This window comes from Colius striatus, chromosome 11 (assembly GCF_028858725.1).
Source record: "Colius striatus isolate bColStr4 chromosome 11, bColStr4.1.hap1, whole genome shotgun sequence".
In the NCBI taxonomy this organism is placed as follows: Eukaryota; Metazoa; Chordata; class Aves; order Coliiformes; family Coliidae; genus Colius; species Colius striatus.
Window position 1 is genome coordinate 16,583,023 of NC_084769.1, and position 18,942 is coordinate 16,601,964.

Consider the following 18,942-nt stretch of genomic DNA (forward strand, 5'->3'; position numbering starts at 1 on the left):
CCAGGCTGCTCCAGCCACTCAAGTGCTCTTTCACTAACAAGAAATTGGGACAAGTTAGGACAGAGAGAAAAATGAGTACACATCACCCTTAACAGAGCATCCCCCAGGGCACACAGACTACACTAATGGACCTAGAAGTGCCCCTGGAAGTGCCTCTGAAGTTGCAGGTGTGTGTGTGTGGCAATTTCTTCTAACCCCTTGTTGGAGCCAGGTGTTGGAACACCTTTCCCCTCTGCCATGCAGGAAAGCAACCCAAGACATGAGGCAAAAGGTGCTCATGGTGCTCTTTGGCCAGGCTCTTTTTGGGATAAACGTATCCCTAGGACACTGCATGGTGCAGTCTGTGTTTGGCTGCTTTGTCTTCCACAGCTGTGACAAAGTCTTTTGTTGCAGGCCCCAGGATTTCTGTGAGATTTCCAGGAGCCTTTCACCTTGGGCACTGGAGCCTCTCCTCTCTGCTCCCCAACACTGTCCCCACAGGTCTCACCTTCTCCCCCCTGCAAATGTCCTCACCTCTCACAGAGAGGCACTGTTGAGAAATTAGGAAGGCAGCAGAAGGCAAGAGGACAAGAGTCTACCATTTCTGATCCATCACTAGCTAGGATCCCTGGGAGGGCAAAACTTTTGCCTTCCTGCTCTGGGTATCTTCCACCAGTGCTGAAGACCTTTTGAGGGCTGCAATACTCGGGTATGGCACGGCTGTGGCTGAGCAAAGTGAATCTTCCCACCTGGCACAGTAAATTCCTGAACCTTCATCTCTTCAGGCTTCTCCTTTCAGCAGGTAGTGCTCACTGCCTACTCCACAATGGCCCTGCTGTGGGTTTGTATACTGGCTGGGCCTCTTCCAAGAAGGTCAAGTGCTGGTTGGACTCCTGGGCCAGGATCTGTGGCATTACTTAATCTCATTGAACAACTTCTGCCAAACACTGCATGGCTGTGTGGATATTGTGTATGCAGCCCTGTCACGGGGCAGAGGGGCTGGGTTTGTGGCCATCCCTGCGGGAGACGCTACTTTAAGAAGCAACCCCAGAATGGGGTCAATGTGACTTCATGTTGAATTTCTTCTTACCTCTGACTGGACACACCAAAAGCAGCTTCATCCACTTTGCACAGGGGATGATTCACCTGTGGTCTCAGCTTTGACTCAACAGACCTGACCTCTCTTGCTGCTGCCACGATGGCAATGCCATGGATCACAGCCTCTCACCTCCAGGAGTGACATGTCTGCAGGGCTGGAGGCTGCAGCAGGAGGAGTGGTGGAACAGAAGGCAGTCAGGAAAACACAGCCTGGCACAGAGCTGAGGACTTTTTGCAGCCTTCACCAGACAGTATAATTTATGCAGCTGGTGCAGGAGGTCCTACCAGCTGCCTATGAGGGAATCTCCTGCTGTGGTGGAGAAGCTGTGACAGGCAGGTGAGTACTTCTGCTTCTGCCCACAGATGGGAACTTAACCCAGGGACACCAAAGCATGTCATTCCAGCATAGGATTTAGTGATAGGGAAGCATCGTTCTGATTATATCACCCTCAAAATCAGAAGGCGCAGTTCACAAGGTAAAATAATTTCTTTTCCCCCCTCAGAAAATGTTAATTATGTTGCCCTCATTAAATGCTAAACACATTGATCCACTGGAGCAGAGAGCACCATATGGTTATTCATGATAAAATACATCTCCAGAGCCCTGTTGCAACAGTGGGAAACTGCATGGAGATGGATGTGGTGAAGGATCGTGGAGTTGAAAGGACACATGTGAAAGGCCAGGTGCTGCTCTGACTGTGCTGGAAGCCAAGCTCCTTCCCTGCAAAAGGGGAGGAGGTTCAGAGCTGGGTCCAAACCCTGTGGCTCTGCTCAGCAGCGACGTGCTTGTTCTGCAGCAAGCTGCCAGAGCTGCTCTGGAGTTCAGCAGGAGCACCGAGCCTCTGCAGAAATGCCCCTGGTGAAAGCAGCACACATGCACCACGCTGGCTGCCGCTCTCTTATTGAATAATCAATGCAGCATTAGATAAAAATAGGTCCCATCTTTCAGGAACAGAGGGGCATCGTGTCTCGGCTTTGCCAAGCATCCGTTGTTCCTGGAGAGAGGCCAAGAAGTCAATTGGCAGATCAGCTGTTCAACGTCCCTCCTCCTGCTGCTGGGCCAGGTACAGGGCCCTCACAGGCTGCTCTCGAGGGACAGTCCCTGCCCAGGTGCCACAATGCACCCTGTGGGCACTATTCCAATCTCTGCACCCTGCTTCAAGCTGATAAATCAATGACTTGCTCAGTGACTTTTCAAGCACGCACATTGTGGCTGAATATGCAGACCAGGATTCACAGTGCAAAGAACCCCAAGTGGCTGCCTGTCCTTATCCCAGCTGCCTGCTGTCATGATAGGGCCTGGGTCTGGTCACTCCAGTTAGCTCCTGGTAGCTCCAATTTGCAGGCAAAGTGGGCCAGAAGTGCATGAAGCTGAAGATCACAGAAGACTCCCACATTGTCTCTTCAAGGTAGGTCTCAGGTTTGCCCTCTGGCAATGTCTGCTGCCTCTAGGGTGTCATCAAGACAAAGCATGGACTTGGTATTTCCCCAGAACTTATTCCCTTCTGCTGTAGCAATTCTTCCTGCTTTGTACCTTGGGGGACTATGCAGACCTGAAAGAAAACTTCTGCTTTCCTTTTGAGGATCAGATCAATACAAATGAAGACCCTGAAGACACTTAATTTGTCAGTTTCTCTTTATTCTATTGGGATTTTGACTCCTAAATCCTTCGAGTGCTGAATACCCGAGTGGCCTGACTAAACACCCTGAGGTTACCTCAGCCTGCCATTTCCTCTAGGAAGCAAAGCTCATTTAAAACAAAGCCACATTAGTCTTGGCAGGAAGTTTGAATTGTGACTGTCTCAAGGAAGCTCCATTAATTACTGTTCCATTGCACTATGAAAGATCAAATGCTGTGGATCGGTTTTAATTGGCTATTGATTTCTTATGTTATTACCTACGGTTGTGCTGAGATGCCGTCAGACATACTGGATGCTTTTGATTATTCTTGCTGGCAGCTGGGATGAAAAACAGCGGGCACACACTTCCTGATCTGTAATGGATTGCCATGGTGTGCCAACAAAAATCGTTGGCAGGATGAATGGTCCTGCTTTGCCTGTCTCTTGTGCTATTGAGCTGCAGTGCAGTTACTGTTGTGAAGGCAAATATCCTCAGGGACTGGCTGCCAAGGAAAGCGAGGGAAAAGCTTCAAAGAGCATGAGGATTTAGTGCTTAGGAGAGTGCACAGCTGTCAGCACCAAGGCAGGGTGAGTCAGAGAGCAAGGACTGGGAGGGCATGGACAAAGCAACAGTCCCACTAGACACTGTTCCTGGGAGAGTCAGATGGGATGGCTTTGGTGTTGCAGGGGATGAACCCCCTCCCAGCAGCCAGCTACGGGGATGCTCCTATGTGAGCATGAGCAGGATGTGGCAGCGAGAGCCCCACACACACAGCCTGACCATGGCCTTCCCCCTTGGAGCCCATCAGCACTGCCCGAGCCTCGACTGTGACATGCTCTCATTAGCTGGCTGAGTTCCTCCTTGTTTAATAGGAGATGGTTTCCTGTCCTCCTGACCCCTAATGACACCTTAATCTATGAATGCTGACTTTCCCTAATTGCACCTTGACAGAAAGAGAGGTAAACCCCTCCTTCCCAGTCCAAGGGTTGTCATTTAATTAACAGGCAGGTATCTCTCAGGATTTACAGCCCAGCTCTAAGCTGCTACTCTCCCTACTCAGTAACTCAGGCTGACGAAGGCTGACTCTGTTTATCTCTGCATTTCAATAACTGCATTTCTGCTAATCCCTCTCTACAGCAGCTTTCTGGATTTACCTCTCACGGACACATGGAGAGAGCAGTTAATCAAATGAACAGTCCCCATCTCACTTTTCATTCACTTCCTGGTTGCTGATCTCAAATATCTGTGTTGTAGATGGTTTCATAGCAGAGCAATACCTATGCTGGCACCAATACCAGTTTCAAGTTTAATCCAACTCTCATATCTGTCCTACAGACATGACCAGAGATAGCACACAAAGAGAGAGAGATCAGAATCAAAGACATTGGGGCTGGCTGGATATCAAGAAGCACTTAGTGTGTTCCTCCTTCACAATCTGGGATCATCTCTCCAAAACCTGTTCTTGACATATGTTTTCTAACAGGTTCTTAGAAAAAAATATCCAGTATTGGAGACTCCCACAAACCCCGAGCACTCCTTTCCAGGGCTTCCTGCCCTCCTGTTAGACACCTGAGAGCAAGCAAGGGGGAGTACAATGCTGAAAGACTATCTTGCACATCTTGCCCAGATGGATGTAGCTTCTGGCACTTGGGACCATACCATCTGTCCTGCTGGTTGTGAGGAATATCTTCGTTTTACTTTGGTCTTGGTTTTGTTTCCACGGTAGGTGAAGGGGTAGCAAATGGTGTCTGCCCCTTACAACTGCTTTTGTGGAGCACACTAGGATCCAGCAAAGACCAAAGAAAATGAGTGTACTAATGAATGTAAATGGCTGAGGGTCAAAGCCAGGACCCCTGGATTTTGATGCATGGATCAATAGTCTCTGAGTTAACAACTGTATTTTGAGAGCTTGGCTTGGAGATTATCTGACTATTTCAGGTCAAGTACAGCTCAAATGAAGATAACAACCACCAAATGACTTGTGTTTAGGGAGATATACATTCAAGTGAGCACTTGTGCCCTCGCTCTTGACTCCACATTGGAAAGACCAGTGCTGCCATGGGATTGCCCATGCAAATTACCAGAGATATCTCTGTCTCAGCAAATTGCTACGTTAATTCCTTAATGACTTGCTGGAGAGGAGATCACTCAAAACAGCTGGGCAGGTGCTGACTGGGAGTGTATTCCCTGTCTGATGAGGATCTCTGCAGATTTGGTGTCTTCTCCAGCTTTGAGCCTCTACAGTGCCAGTGGAAGCATCAGTGGCTGCTGAGCACCTCCAGTGTCAGGGTGTGTGAACCATCCCCCCACACAAATATCACGGGCTGCTCAATGGACAGGAGACATCCAAGGACAACTGAGGTGGGAACTGGCAGGAGCTACAGAGAAGCTCTGCTTCAGCACATCTGCTCTTTACTACATACCTTGTTTTTCAAGCTTCTGTTCCTCTGCCAGTGAGAGCAGAACTTGGGGAAGGAACAATTGGAATTCTTACAAGTAGTGTGAGAGCTACAGTATAACATCCTGCTAGCAAAGGCTGCCCATTGTTACCAAACAATGCACAGGCAATGTGTGTTAATGTTAGCTGAAGAGACCAAATGTGATAGAACTGAGTGCACTTCATGTCCTGCTCTTTCCCCATCACTGAGCATTTCTTAGTTCCTAAATCTTTTGTACTTGCCCACAGGCTGGAACACAAAAGGGGAAAAGTGCTGGACTGCCAAGGAGGAGATGCCAAGATGCACAGACAGCACCTTGATATTTCAAGAACTGTTGTCACTGCAATTATCCATGAGAGATTTTATCCTGAACTTGCAGAAGCGGAACTAAAGCCCAGGGAGGACTAACAAGAGGCTTTGGGCCATGCTGGCAGTCAGGAGCAGAACTCTGAATCTCCAGAGCTGGCTTTGCCTGGCTGTGATCAAAGACCCTGTATGAGGCTGCAAGGTTTGGTAGAAGGATAAAGAGGATAGCTGCTCTACAGTGAGAAACTCACTGCCTGTCTTCTAGGGAGATGGTGCATCCATCTCCACTGCATCCGTCACCACTGAGCAGAGCTATAATGAATGAGGAATTAAACCCAGTCACAGAGTTGCCTTTGACCAGCCCCTTCTGCTGGCCTGACCTGGCCTGTCCGATCCACAAGGCAGACCAGACTTTTGGCTAGTGCTAGTGCAAACCTCTGAAACTAGCAGGGCTGGACAGAAGTCACTCAGGGGAGAGACCTGACTATATTGACAGCCAGTGAGTCACAGCTCCCCGTGAAGACCTCATTTGGTAACTAGTTCAACCTGGGCAGGGAAAGAAGAAGAGGTGGGGAGGAGAGTGGACATCAGATCTCAGCCAGCACTCCTGAGAGCTCTCTTCCCCTCTGCTGCAGAATTTCCAGCTGCTGGGATTGCAAAGGGTATTGATACAGAATACAATCAGGTTTTACTCTGGATTGTGGCAGGGGCAGAATGCTGGCTGCATAGACAGAGGAGATTTTCAAGGGAAATGGATACAAAGGCTCACATGGTCTGCAACATCCTCTCTCCTGGTTGAGCATGGGTGGGCTGCCTGGACAGAGCATAAGCAGAGTAATGTCTGAGTAATCTCTCAAATTCTGGGCAAGAGAAGCCACATACAAGTATGTTAACTCACTGCATCTGTATCAAAAAGCATCCAGATGCTTTTGATTCTGTGTGGACATCAGCAAGCCTGGCCCACCATGGAGGATGATGTGACCAAGAGATGTTCCAAGCCATGGGCCTGAAATGATCCTAGGAACAGGGTGGCCACTTACTCTTTGTCTGAACAAAATAAAAAATTGCAGCTTGCAGCATTAATCTTAATGGCAACATCAGTGGAGATGCAATGGGCATCTTTTTCTGCTCAGAGAAGGTAGAAAAGAGAAATAGAGGCTGGACTCTTAGAAAAATTAGTAACACATAAACAAAGAACCTCAAATCTGAATCTGCCTGCCCAGTTCCCCTGCAGTTCATGGCTGGCATGGTTTGTTCTCTGTTATGTGGGAGGATTTAGCTCTTATTGACAGATGAGCTAATCAGTCCTTCTCAGCTCTTGAAGCTTTATCAAAGCCAGTTAATCATGTTACTGACGTCCGCCCAGGCCAGAGCTCTCCAGTCCTGTTCTCTGCCAACAAGGCAACACAAGCACACAACACACACACAGAGGGATACATTTTTTTTCCACTCTCCATTCCACCAGCAAGATGTTACCAGAGGCTATTGTGCCAATGTGTGGGTGCTGCCCATCTCTCTTTGCCACCCTTTGTTCCTGGAGAGATGTGGTAGCTCCACCAGCATCTCAGGAAAAAGCAGGATGATCTTTACAGGCCAAGCTCACACCTTGTCAGTACAGTGGTGGGAAGAATTGGCTTGAGTTTCACTACAAGAGAGACACTGAGGTGCTGAGGTGTCCAGAGATGGGCATCGGAGCTGGTGAAGGGTCTGGAGAACAAATGACGAGGAGCTGCTGAGGGAGCTGGGGATGTTTAGTCTGGAGAGGAGGAGACTGAGAAAAGACTTTGTCACTGTCTACAACTACCCAAAAGGAGATTGTGGTGAGGTGGGGTTCGGTCTCTTCTCCTAAGTAACAAGTGATAGGACAAGCAGAAATGGGTTCAAGTTGCACCAGGGGAGGTTTAGATTGCAGATTATGTAAAACCTTTTCACTGAGAGGGTTGTTAGACCCTGGTACAGGCTGCCCATCCCTGGAGATATTTAAAATATGTGTAGATGAAGTGCTGAGTGACACGGGTTAGTGATGGGCTTGGCAGTGTGAGGTAAGTGGTTGCACTTGATGATCTTAAAGGTCTTTTCCAACCAAAACTATTCTGTGATTCTATGACTCTATGCCTGCCCTGCCCCACCAAGCTTCTGGGAGGCTCCTTCTGTCTTATACCAATGATGGAATGATCCAGACATGAAAAGCTCTTTGGGACTCTCTTAACTTCCTGTCAGAGTCACTTAACTGATGTTATCTGGTGGCCTGTGTTTGGGTGGACACTGCTCCTGAGCATGTTTGAGGTGGCTGCTGTCCACTGGACTGTTTGGTAACAACCATTCTTTCACTGGTGAAACTGAAGCCCATGTATCATCAGTGACGTCCCCCCATCCTGCAGAGCTACACTGCAGCTACAGCTCAAGCTCTCAGAGAGACCTTGCTGGGGCCAGGCTGACACTATTTGATTTGCTGTTTGGGCTTGCTTCATTTTCAGATCTGCTCTGTACCAGCAACCTGACAAGGACCCCAGGCTGGGCCATGACCTGAGCTGATTGGGACTTGCAGCTCCAGGGTGAGCCAAAGAGGGAGCAGCCATCCCTGCCTGGCAGTGAGACTGGGCAGCAGAGACAAGGAGCTGCAAGTGGAGAGACTCTCTCCTACCCAGACATGGGGCAGTTCCCTAAATCAGCTATTCCAGAAAGAAAGGAGTTTCAAAAAAGCTTTACACCTCCCACCCCCGCAGCCTCCCATAGACCTCCCCATCCTCTTCTTGCCCTAAAGAGAGATTCCTTCCTCTCTGGAAGGGGCTGCTGCAGGCCCCTTCGCCAGCCCAGCCAAGGAGACACTCTGGGGCTGCCCAGATGAGCAGAGAGGACTGTAAAAAAAGGTGCCGAAGAAGGAAAGAGAAGGAGGAAAGGCCGGAGAGGCTCAAGGGGCGCCGAGCTGCACCAGGCACTCTCCACGCCGCCTCCCACTGCGCTTGGCAGGCGCGTGAGCGAGCGGCGTCAGCCATGCTGTGCCAGGAGATACAATCACCCACCTATACAGACAATGTCCATGAAGCCGTACATTCCATAGCAGATCTGGAAGAGAAGGTCCTGGCGCTGCCACTTGGCCGAAGGACTGAAGGTCGACCAGATGAGCCACGAGATACTGGCGATGAGGAAGAGAGAACCAAGGATGGCCGCTGCTATCTGAACCTTCTCAATGACTGTCAGAGAGATGGCCTGCCACTGCAAAGGGAGGCAACAGGGAGAGGAGACGGGACAAGGGGGAGGGAGGGAAGGAAAAGAGAAGAGATTATTTACTCAAGGCACATCAGTGTGTTTCATCGTTGCGGTGGTTTTGGAGATCTCAGAAAGCACCTATGAGTACAGGTGCTTTTACCCAGTCCACATCTGGGGTAGAGCATGGCAGTTGTTCAACGGCGCATGAGCCCCATGGTTCCTGACAGCATTGCTGAAGAGGCAACGGGGAGGAATCCTGCACCTCACTAGGAAAGCACAGAGACCTGAGGGAGGCAGGATGGACTGAGGGCAAAGCACCAGCAATAACACTCCCACCACAGTAGGTCTGTGATAGCCATCACAAATGAGGACGTTCAATTGCTACCTCAAACAGACACCAGGCAGCATCCTCAGCCAGGGCATCCTGTTACCATGAGAAGTGTCTCAGAGAGCCAAGCTTTCCTTTGGAGGCCTCCCATGAGCTGGCTCTGTGCCGCTTTGTGAGATCCGACAGGATCACAGCACTAGGTAGGATCTCGCAGCGGCAATGCACATCCCACAAAACTTGTTACAAACAACACGAGTTGCTGTGGTCAGGACACCCTGCCTTTAGATGATGACACATTCAGGCTGTGTTCCAAGGTAAACGTCAATGCTCCTTCCTCAGAAGAAGAAAAAAATAGGAACAACTCCCCCAAATCCATTCACTATGTCAAATAGCATTGTATAAGCTATGGTATAAATATCCCAAGCCCGGGCTCCTCTCTGGCATCCAGCATAAAACCTCCCCACTCAGATTTACACTGCTGAGAGAACTGCCCTGTAAAAACCACAAGCAGAAATTACTTTATTTAACAAGACTTGGGGACACAGTCCATAGTCCCTCCTGCAAATCAGAAATCAAACATGTAAGCAGACTGGGGAGAGACAGTCTCTCCTGGCACTGAAGTATATAGGCCACCTTTAGCTGTGAGATACCTGCCCTTGAAATCTCAGCGGGACTGGCAAAGGATAAATAAAGGCAGACTTCAACTTCCTGCAGGTATAGAGGATTCATGGGAACTGAAAACGTTTAGCCTGGATTCACCCTAAATTCAGTGTCTCTGTGAAGTGGCACCTCTGCTGAGTCCTCAGCGCCCCATGAGTTGGTCAGACATACTCTGGGACAGCAGCATCACCCATCAAGCCTTATCCCATCCTTTTGCAGGGCAAGAAGGGAGTTTGATTGCTGGGTCCCTCTTTAGTTCCCAGGGCAGCTAGGAGTTACCAGTGGTTTCTGGGAGGTAGGAAAGACTGAATCCTATCTACCCTCCGCTGTCCTTCAGCAGGGCAAGAAGGACAATAGGTGACTTCTGCTGGTACAGACCTGCATGGCATTGCCACCAGTCCAATGATCCCTGAGCTAAATGCACTCTCCTGTGAAGGGCTGCCTTTGGAGAGGAACAGATGAGAGCTTCAGCCTGAGGCTGATGTCTGCAGGTTGCAAGTGGAAGGAGATTGCCTGGCTTGGCTCAGAGGTGAGCTGAAGTGTCTGCCTCTGGCAGCCTTGCTCCTTGGCTTACATCCTGCAAGGGCAGACAGCCCTCAAATTGTATGTCAAGGATGTGCCACATCAGTGAGGTGGGTGGCAACAGTTTATTTCGCAGTTGGCCACACAGTAGATGGCCATAAAGCTGCTAAGCCGAGAGAGAGCTTCTTTCCTGCTGGAGGGTTGGGATCAGCTAACCCAAATCCCCTTCCTGCCATCCAGCTGGCTCAGCCTAAGGCAAACACTGAGCACTGGAGACACTCGCTGCTTTCTTGAACAGCCCATTCCCACTCTACGGTAGTCTAATCTGCTTCAGATCACCAAATCCAGCCACACAAGCGGCCCCTTTGTGCCAGGAAGAAGTTGAGATAGTCAACAGCCCTCCTCTTAGGGTTAGAAGCTTGGTGGTGCCAGTTGCAAAGGGTTACAGCTAGATGCTGGGAGACAGAGTAGAAGCACAGCTCTGCAAATCCTCTCCTGACAAAAGACAGAGAAAAGGCCACCCACACCCCCAAATTTGGGTGAGATCAGCAGCTGTGCTGTCCTCCTGTCAGCTCTTCAGCTTCATTCTCAACAGCACCATGAGCAGATGAAGGTCAAATCCACCACCAGTGTAATCAGCTCAGGGCTCCGGGACTATAGGAGTGTGGTGGGGTGGGGGTTTGGGTACATGTGTGGGGTTGCATTTTTAGCCCTGAAGCTTTTCCCAGACCTCATTTCCCATTCCACTACCTCTGGTAGATGCCGATGGGGCAAGCAGGCAGGAAGGCTGATGCACAGCTTGTGCTGTATGCGAAGGCTTTACTGCAGGTCCCTCACGCTGACCCATGTGCGCCTGTGCCAGCCAAATCCTTCTGCATCATTTCTCTCTCAGGAGGAGGTAATGGACTGGCTCCTCACCATCTGTCTGGCACATTGCAAGGCCTATGGTGGCAACAGGTCCTTCCAAGGTAGCAATTAAAGACAGAAAATTAAGAAGGAGCTGATTTCTACACCTAGCAGCTATGTACAACCACTGGTCTGCAGAGACAGGGAGGCTGTCATCAAAGGAGATAGGGCTCGGAACAGAGAGAAGTTACACCTGAGTGCAAACTTCAAACCCCTCTCTGCCTGGGGCTGAGAGAGGCTGAAGCACAGGCAGGGCCCCTGCGCTGTTGGCAGCATCTGCCAGAATCTCACTGCAGAGGCTGAGTCCATCAGCTGTGCTGGAGAGAGCAGACTCTCCCCTGAAGTCCATCAGCTGTGCCAGGGGGAGAAGACTCTCCCCCAGAGCCCATCAGCTCTGCCAGCGGGTAGCAGACTCTCCCTTGGCATCTGGCTCCAAGTGACAGTGACACAGGCAGCAGCAGTCCTGATTCTGTTCGGGAGGTGGCACTGGGGTGTGATTACCCTCTGGCAAGGAGGTAAATGGGTCAGAGCTGAACACTGGGGAAAATAACCAGCTTGCAACAGAATTTAATATTGTCTGGGAAAAAAAAAGAAAAAAGTAAGTAATGAATGTTGTATTTCCTCCCTGGCAACCCTGAGAATTGCAATTTAGCATCCCACATCTAGCCCGAGCCACCAATAACCGAGTCATTATTTTTCATCTTTTAATTCCATTTTTGCTACACAGGGTGTGAGGTTTGCACAGAGAGAAGAAAAGGGGTGAGACAGAGGATGGGTAACTCCTGTCACCCAGTGAGAGCACAGACAGAAGGGTCCAAGAGGTGTTCAGAAGTAGAACGTGCCGATGAAGCTGGGCCTAATGCACCTCTGCACGGGTGGTGTTGGGAGCCCACTTCAATCACTGCACTGTGCCTTTCAGATTTCATAACAGCCTTTAGAAAATCAGCAATTTTCCTAACCCCTCTCCACCATCATTATGGCCAACAGACCAGGGACTTAGTGGGTGACCCTATTGTGTTTGGGTCACTGCTACAGCTGCAAAGAAAGGTCTCAGCAATTCTACAAAGTCCCTTTATCAGCATATCTGAAACCCCCAAACCCCTTTGTCTGAATGCTTGGGTGCAGATACAGCCCACTCCATCCAAATCTCCATCTCAAACATTCAAGCTCTAGCAAGGTCACAGTGTCAAGCAATCCCACCTTGCAGGGATAGACCTAAAACTGAGCCCTTCTCTCCTCAGCTGATAATGGCTGACCTATTGATGTTCTTCAGCGCTGAATGGGGCAGAACTAAAGACTTGGAGATACCAGAAAGCTTTGAAGGCTCTAGCAGGATTATCAGGGGCAGCTTTGTGAGCCCAAGGCTTACAGTGGCTTCAGAGCATGCTCAAACAGCTCTCTGTGATGGCTTGCCACCCGTGCTGGTAAAAAGGGCCCCATCCCTCCAGACCACTCTGAAGAAACGTTGTCATTTGCTCAGGAGCTGTCTGTCCTCTGCTGCAATCGCCCCAGCTGAGTGCTTTGGCACACCACGCAGATGTGCACATGCAAAACACCATGCTCTCTTGGACTGATACTCCCCAGATTGCCCCATTTTTCCCTAAATCCCAAAGCTCTGTGACCCAGATGCCTCAGAAAGGGTTTCTTAGGAGCCTAGGTCTGACATCTGTGATGACCTTAGCCAGGGGCCAAGCTGGGACTAGTGCCTGTCAGTCATGTCACTCTTGCTCTCTTCCACTGTTTGGTAACGTATGTGTTGCACTTGGCATGAACTCATTTCCCTGTTTGATTCAGTGCTTCTACTCAGAGGTCTGTGAGTGAAAACTCCTGCTGTTATTGTAACACAGATTAACAATGTCATTCCTATAGTATTTAAGGCCTGATCTGTATCTCCCTCTCTTTGGCACCAGCAGTCTCCAAAGGTTCCCAAGCACCAGCATGAGCAGATCCAAGGCAGATACTTGCCTGCAGAAGATATCTATGTCTTACTGCAGCAGCTTGCATAGAAGACCTGCTTCTGGAAAAGCCTTCCTACACTCCTCTGAGAGCTCCCTCATGCCTGCCTCAGGCAGTTCAGTTTATTTTTATTGCTGTATCTGACACGTCCCCTTAGTGCGTGTCATTAACATCCTGAGCTGTGCTAGTCAGCAATTTAATTTGCAGACCCAGGATCACAAGTAAATGGAAAGTTTTCCTAGAAGGTTGGAGTGCACCATAACCAGCACTGCTTATGCCTGGCTCTCCCCTCGCTGCTATCCTGAAGCCCTGGCTATCCTTCTCAATTATCTTTTGCAGGATGGCTTTTCTTTCTATAAATTCACAACATAAAGTTATGCCACTGCTGCAATAGCTCCTCTGCTGTACATTTACAGATGCTGTGGCTTATTCAGGTAATGGAAAGGCAGTGGAGAGTAAGGACAGTCTGCTATGGCCATGTAATGGTCATGTGCAGTGATTAAACCTTCTCTCCTGCATGTGCCAAAGCACTTGGTAAGACTCAGGCTACAGTACCAGTATCCTAGAAAGCCCCCGGTATAAGGTACAGGCCATGAAGTCCCTCTTGCTGTGAGTGCACCCATTGCTTGCACGCTGCAGGCTGCTGCTCAGCAGGGACTAGCCAAAGCTTATTCTCAACACGAGTGATTCAGCAAGTTGGGACAACCAGGAAAACACCAGGAAAACTGCCTCAAGCTTTTTTAGCTCACGTTGAAGTTCAAATACCCTGCACTTTTCTTGCAGATGTGGGTGTCCTAATGAAGAGGCCATATGAACCAACAATCATCAGCTCTTCACAGAGCATCACCACAGTCAAAATAGAGTCAGAGGAGAACTGGGACCAGATCTCAACCCAGTACTGGATAACTGAGGATCTTTGGAGCTGAAACTACCCATTATCCAGGAACAGTCAGAGATAACAACTGTAAAGCGGAGTTGAACTCCCTGAGACTGCAAACAGTTGTAGGTCTGGGAAGGTTGGTTCAAACGGATTTTCTGTTTGCTAAAGTCAGAGCATCAGAGTGGATGTGGCTCAGGAGCAGCTACAAAGGAGCTATACAGACGAAACCCACTGCAGAGTCCCATCATGGCAGATACCTACACTGCTACATATCAGCACCAGGGTGCCTGCAGTACTATCACATGCTTCTAAAACTCTGTGGCTTCAAGGTCTCTTTATAATCATGAGCTTTGCACAAATATTGCAATGGAGATGAGCATTTAAAGCCTCCATGTCCATGACTCATGACTTGGTGACTGGCAGACCAGAATGCAGGAAGGAGGATGGATGGATGGATGGATGGATGGATGGATGGATGGATGGATGGATGGACAAACAAAAACTCTGGATCTTCAGGTTGCTCACAACTGGTGAGACATTTTTGCTCATTTGCTGCCTGACTGGCTTGGCAGGACATTTGCCAATCAATCCCCCAGTCTCAGCAGGTTTGCAGTGTAGCAGCTTTAAGACATTTGCTCTTAAATGCCTGCAACCCAGGGATGGGGGTGGGGTTAATATATAGAGATTCATTCTGCCAAAACACCAGACTAAAGGCCTCTCTCTGGTATGAGACATCATAACAGCCTGGAGGCTGGAAGGAGTCTGTGTTAATTATATATGAACCACATTCCCCTGGCTGTAACTTTTCAGCCCACGCCACAAGTCTCCACACACATCTGGCCCATGCTGTGCTCCTAGGCTCTCCAAAAAATATGCAGCAGATGTTAAAATGGGCAGAGGAATGTGCAGATCCCAGGGAACATGTGGGTGTCAGGTGCGCTGCTCTGCTCAGACCCATTGGACCTGCTTCAGGGAGCCCAGGGCCTGGGTTTGGGCCAGCTGCCTAGGTATGGCTTTCCAGCAGTCTGTCACATGAGAAGACACAGAGGATACATTTCTGTTTATAATTTATCCAGGCTCACAGTATCACCCAAACAGGTTTCATTTGACAAGGAGGTGAGGTTTATGTCCTTCTTTCCTGTACTATGTTTGGTCTGGAATAAACAGATGACCATGACTTCCTACAGCATTTGCCCTCCAAATCCTGTGCTTGAGAAATTCAGAGCTTTCTAGTAAGAATAAAACTGTGGGGTGAAGACTGGGCAGAAAGGATGCTCACCTGCATGGGCTGTGACACATTGTTACAGCATAGACACAGCGTCAGGGCACTGCAGCCCCTGGGTTCTCTCTGCCTCCTTTCCCACTGTCCTCATGGGAAGTCCAGGCCTGGTACATCAGCCACTTCTCACACATTGGGGCTAAGGTAGCATCTGCTTCCCAGAAGTGCCTTTCTGCTGGCACCAGACAGGGTGCCTGGGCACGCTGCTGTAACTCAGCACACACTGCATTTATTCCAGATCAAGTGGCTTTTCATTCCAGTTGCTTCATCCCACCCTCCTAATCTCCCAGTGCTTCTGCAAGAAGTGATGCAAAGTCTAAGCCAGCAACGTGAAGCCTCTGAGCCCCAGGTCTGCATGAGCCTCTGGGACCCTCACTCCCGGGGCTGAACTCTCTGACTCAGTTGCTCCTGCTACTTGGTTTTTGTGTTTGTGGCAAAGGCCAGCAGATCAGGACACTCTCTCACTGGGGAGCCCAGAAAGAGCAACAGTTTGCACAGGCTTTTGAAACGTGTGTGTGGGAGGGAAGCTTGTCTATGAATAGCTGCAACAAATTTTAGCCAAGTGGGGAGCAGGAGGAAAGTCCCTGACCTGTGGCCCTGAGCTACCTGAAGGTGTAGAGCATTTGGAGGTTATTCATTAAAGACAGTGCTGGCTACACACACACTGTCAAACCTGCAAACACAGACCTTTGATGCTGCTTAGCGTTGCACCCCCGATCTGAGACTCAGGGAGCATTAGGGTACTCGTGGGCCAGCTTTCCAGAAACAAACAAATGCTGCTTCGTCCACATCTCTCCTCCTGTGTTTCAATCTGCTCTGAGTTATTACAGCCAAGAAATTAAAACACTCTGGGTGTGGCGCTTGGGATGAAACTACTGATCTTTCCAGCCTATGGTATATGGAAAATTGAATCAGAACCTGTAGCGACTTGCAAGGAGCAGGCAGTCTTTTTCTTTCCCCCCAGCAAAATTTCCCCACAATACTCCACTAATGTTACTTCTTCATTTAAGCCTGGAGTCCTAAAGGGCTATCCCTGTTTCCTCACTGTGGTTAGTGACCTCGGGCCTGGAAAAAGACACACAGAGGCTGCAGTTTGGAGGAGAGGGAGTTTGCATTCCTCCCTGCCCTGTACAACTGGGCATCATGACTAGCAAAGTCCTTGCCTCCTGGGTGCAGAACGACCAGCAAAGAGCCAAAGCCCTCCATCAAGTGCAGACAGACTACCATCCCTACAGACATCTCCCCAGCCTCTAAACCACAGCACACTGCTGTAGTGTCCCTCCAGTCCACATGATGCTACTCATGCAGCAGTGCCTGGATGAATTGTGCTTCCTTACATCCAAAGCACTAATGGTGCTCAGCAAAGACTTGCAGCAATTAGTCCATCTTCAGGTGTTGCCCCCACAATAAATCAATAGCCATTAAGGATAATTTACCCCATTTTTAATGGTCTTCTGAATCTTGATTTTAAATTACTAGCCTGCAGTGGGGCTTATTAAACCACAGTGCCTTAGAACTCGGAAGAGAAAGAAAGTGAGTTCTCAGGTGCCTTTCACAGCCACATTACTATCTGGAAATGTCCAGCAAGAATCAGGCTTGAATTGGCCAGAGCATCAGAGCCAATACAACTTGTACCATGTCAGGATGTATTTGACCATGGGGGAGCAGTAAAGTGAGAAAGATGGCAAGATCAGAGAGGAGAGCTGTAAGAGCCCTCTATCTGCCTCCCGGTCCCTCATCGACAACACAGAGGAGGCTCAGCAGGAGGAGATTTGGGTTAACAGCACAACTATAGACACGTGGAGTCTTGAGATACTACTTTGTTAGCAACAGGACAAGGGGTAATGGGATGAAGCTGGAACACAAAAGGTTCCACTTATAAGAAAAAAACTATTTGACTGTTGAGGTGAGGGAGCCCTGGCACAGGCTGCCCAGAGGGGTTGTGGAGGCTCTTTCCTTGGAGGTCTTCAAGACCCGCCTGGACATGTTCCTGTACAACCTGATCTAGGTGGACTTGCTTCTGCAGGAGGGTTGGACTAGATGATCTCTAAAGGTCCCTTCCAACGCTACCATTCTATGATTCTTTGATTTGTTACAGACTGTGTGCTCCGTTGTAGCAAATCCCGTAACTGCTCCGTCCCTGTCCACCCCTGGGGACAGTGGCATACCTGTGTTCTCCAGTGGATGAACGCATTTGAAGGGCTGTGAGGTGTTACAGCACTATCATGTTCACACTGGCATTTTCAACAGGAGGCAAGGGAATTTAGGAAATAAGGGCAGAAAGAGCAGACTCCCAAGGGCTGCTCTCAGTACCACCAAGCAGAACACAGGGCCTCTTTGGACCAGCCCCTGACAACCCTTTCCAAATGTCTCAGACGTATGGATTGCTGTGCACAGGGAAGGAACACCCAAGCAGATAAAATCCACCTGCTCCCAGAAATGAAAATAGAAATGAGAATAAATAGACTTTGAAATGTCTCTAGTACCTTTACCTGCAGAGGGTTCTTTGTGCTTATGGCAATGACGTGATACTTGTAGTAACACAGCTCACAGCTCCAGCAGCCTCTCTCGCTAATCCATTTGATCAGACACGGCTGGTGCGTGCACTTCACCGAGCCGTCGCATCGACATGGGCTCAGCAACTCCCCCTGAAAAAGAGAGAAAGCATCAGCAAGGCTCCCCTCCTCTTACAGGCAGCACGGCACGACAGAAGCTCCATCATCCACCCATTTGTTCTTTGCTCCTTTTTAGCTGATTTAGCTTCAGTAATGGTGCTGCCTCCAACCATTTTCCCTCTAATAATTCTTGGCTGATGTGAACAGAGTTTGACAGGGATGTAACAATCTCAAATACTTGTCTTACATTTTTTTTGTGGAAGGAGACAGCTGGGTAGGTACGAGATACCTAACATTACCATTGAAGTCAAAACTAGACAAGCACAACTCTTACTAGACACCAGAGGACTCACGCCAGCCCACAACCAGTGGACACAGCTCTGCTGACAAACAGATGCCGCTGTTTCACTGCTCAGGTTTCTGTCTCTCTGCTACCTATTTTGGAGGCGAGATGGGTGGTGGGGATAGCTGTGGGACAGTCTCTGCTGCAGGCTGCTGTCCCTCTCAGCCCAGGGCAGCTTCCTGGAGCCCAGTTGGGCAGGAGTGGGAGCACAGATGGGGCTGCCCTTGGACTTTGCACAGGCTATATAGCTCTTGCCAGCCATGGAGATGCTGCTCCTCCGCAGGAGCTGGCCTGGGCCCAGGGCCAGACAGAACCCCCAGGACTCTCCAGGCAGTGGATGTTTGCAGCACCAGACAGAGGACTGCCCTTCCCAGTGCTCTGGGACCATGAGGGACAAACCTGACTGTGGGTGGCAGGTGTGTGCTTTGGGTCCAGATTTTTGTGTATCCACAGCCCAGCAGGGAAAAGGTCCTCAAATTTCACACCCTCCCATTCTACTTCCCCCAGACAGTCTGTCCCAACAGTGAGTCACACTGATGCATAGCCTGTAAGGCTAGCTACTTCCACCCTAGAAGCAAGCAAGACAGAGGACAAATTATGTCCTGGCTTGTGACATACATACATTTATGAATGGTGGCTGAAATGCTGAAGCTCCTGGCTCATTCCCTTGTTTCAGGTGTAGCTTTAAATGGGGCATTGAGGAAACTCCAATGTTATTCTGCTCCATCTGTGATCACCATGGGACAAAATTCCTCTCTGCACACATGAGCCTGGGAGCTCATTTTACAGTCATTTGCCATCA

General features: G+C 49.4%; 1 protein-coding gene across 1 annotated transcript in view; it reads right to left on the bottom strand.

The window, feature by feature from the left end:
* MARCHF4 (membrane associated ring-CH-type finger 4) overlaps positions 1–18,942 on the bottom strand; it is a 100,769-nt gene that overhangs the window by 12,582 nt on the left and 69,245 nt on the right. Inside the window, exons 2-3 of the mRNA XM_062005047.1 lie at positions 17,675–17,830; positions 8,465–8,657 (exon numbers count right to left, since the gene is read on the bottom strand). Coding sequence (XP_061861031.1) covers positions 8,465–8,657; positions 17,675–17,830 — 349 coding nt within the window. The remainder of the gene's footprint in view (positions 1–8,464; positions 8,658–17,674; positions 17,831–18,942) is intronic.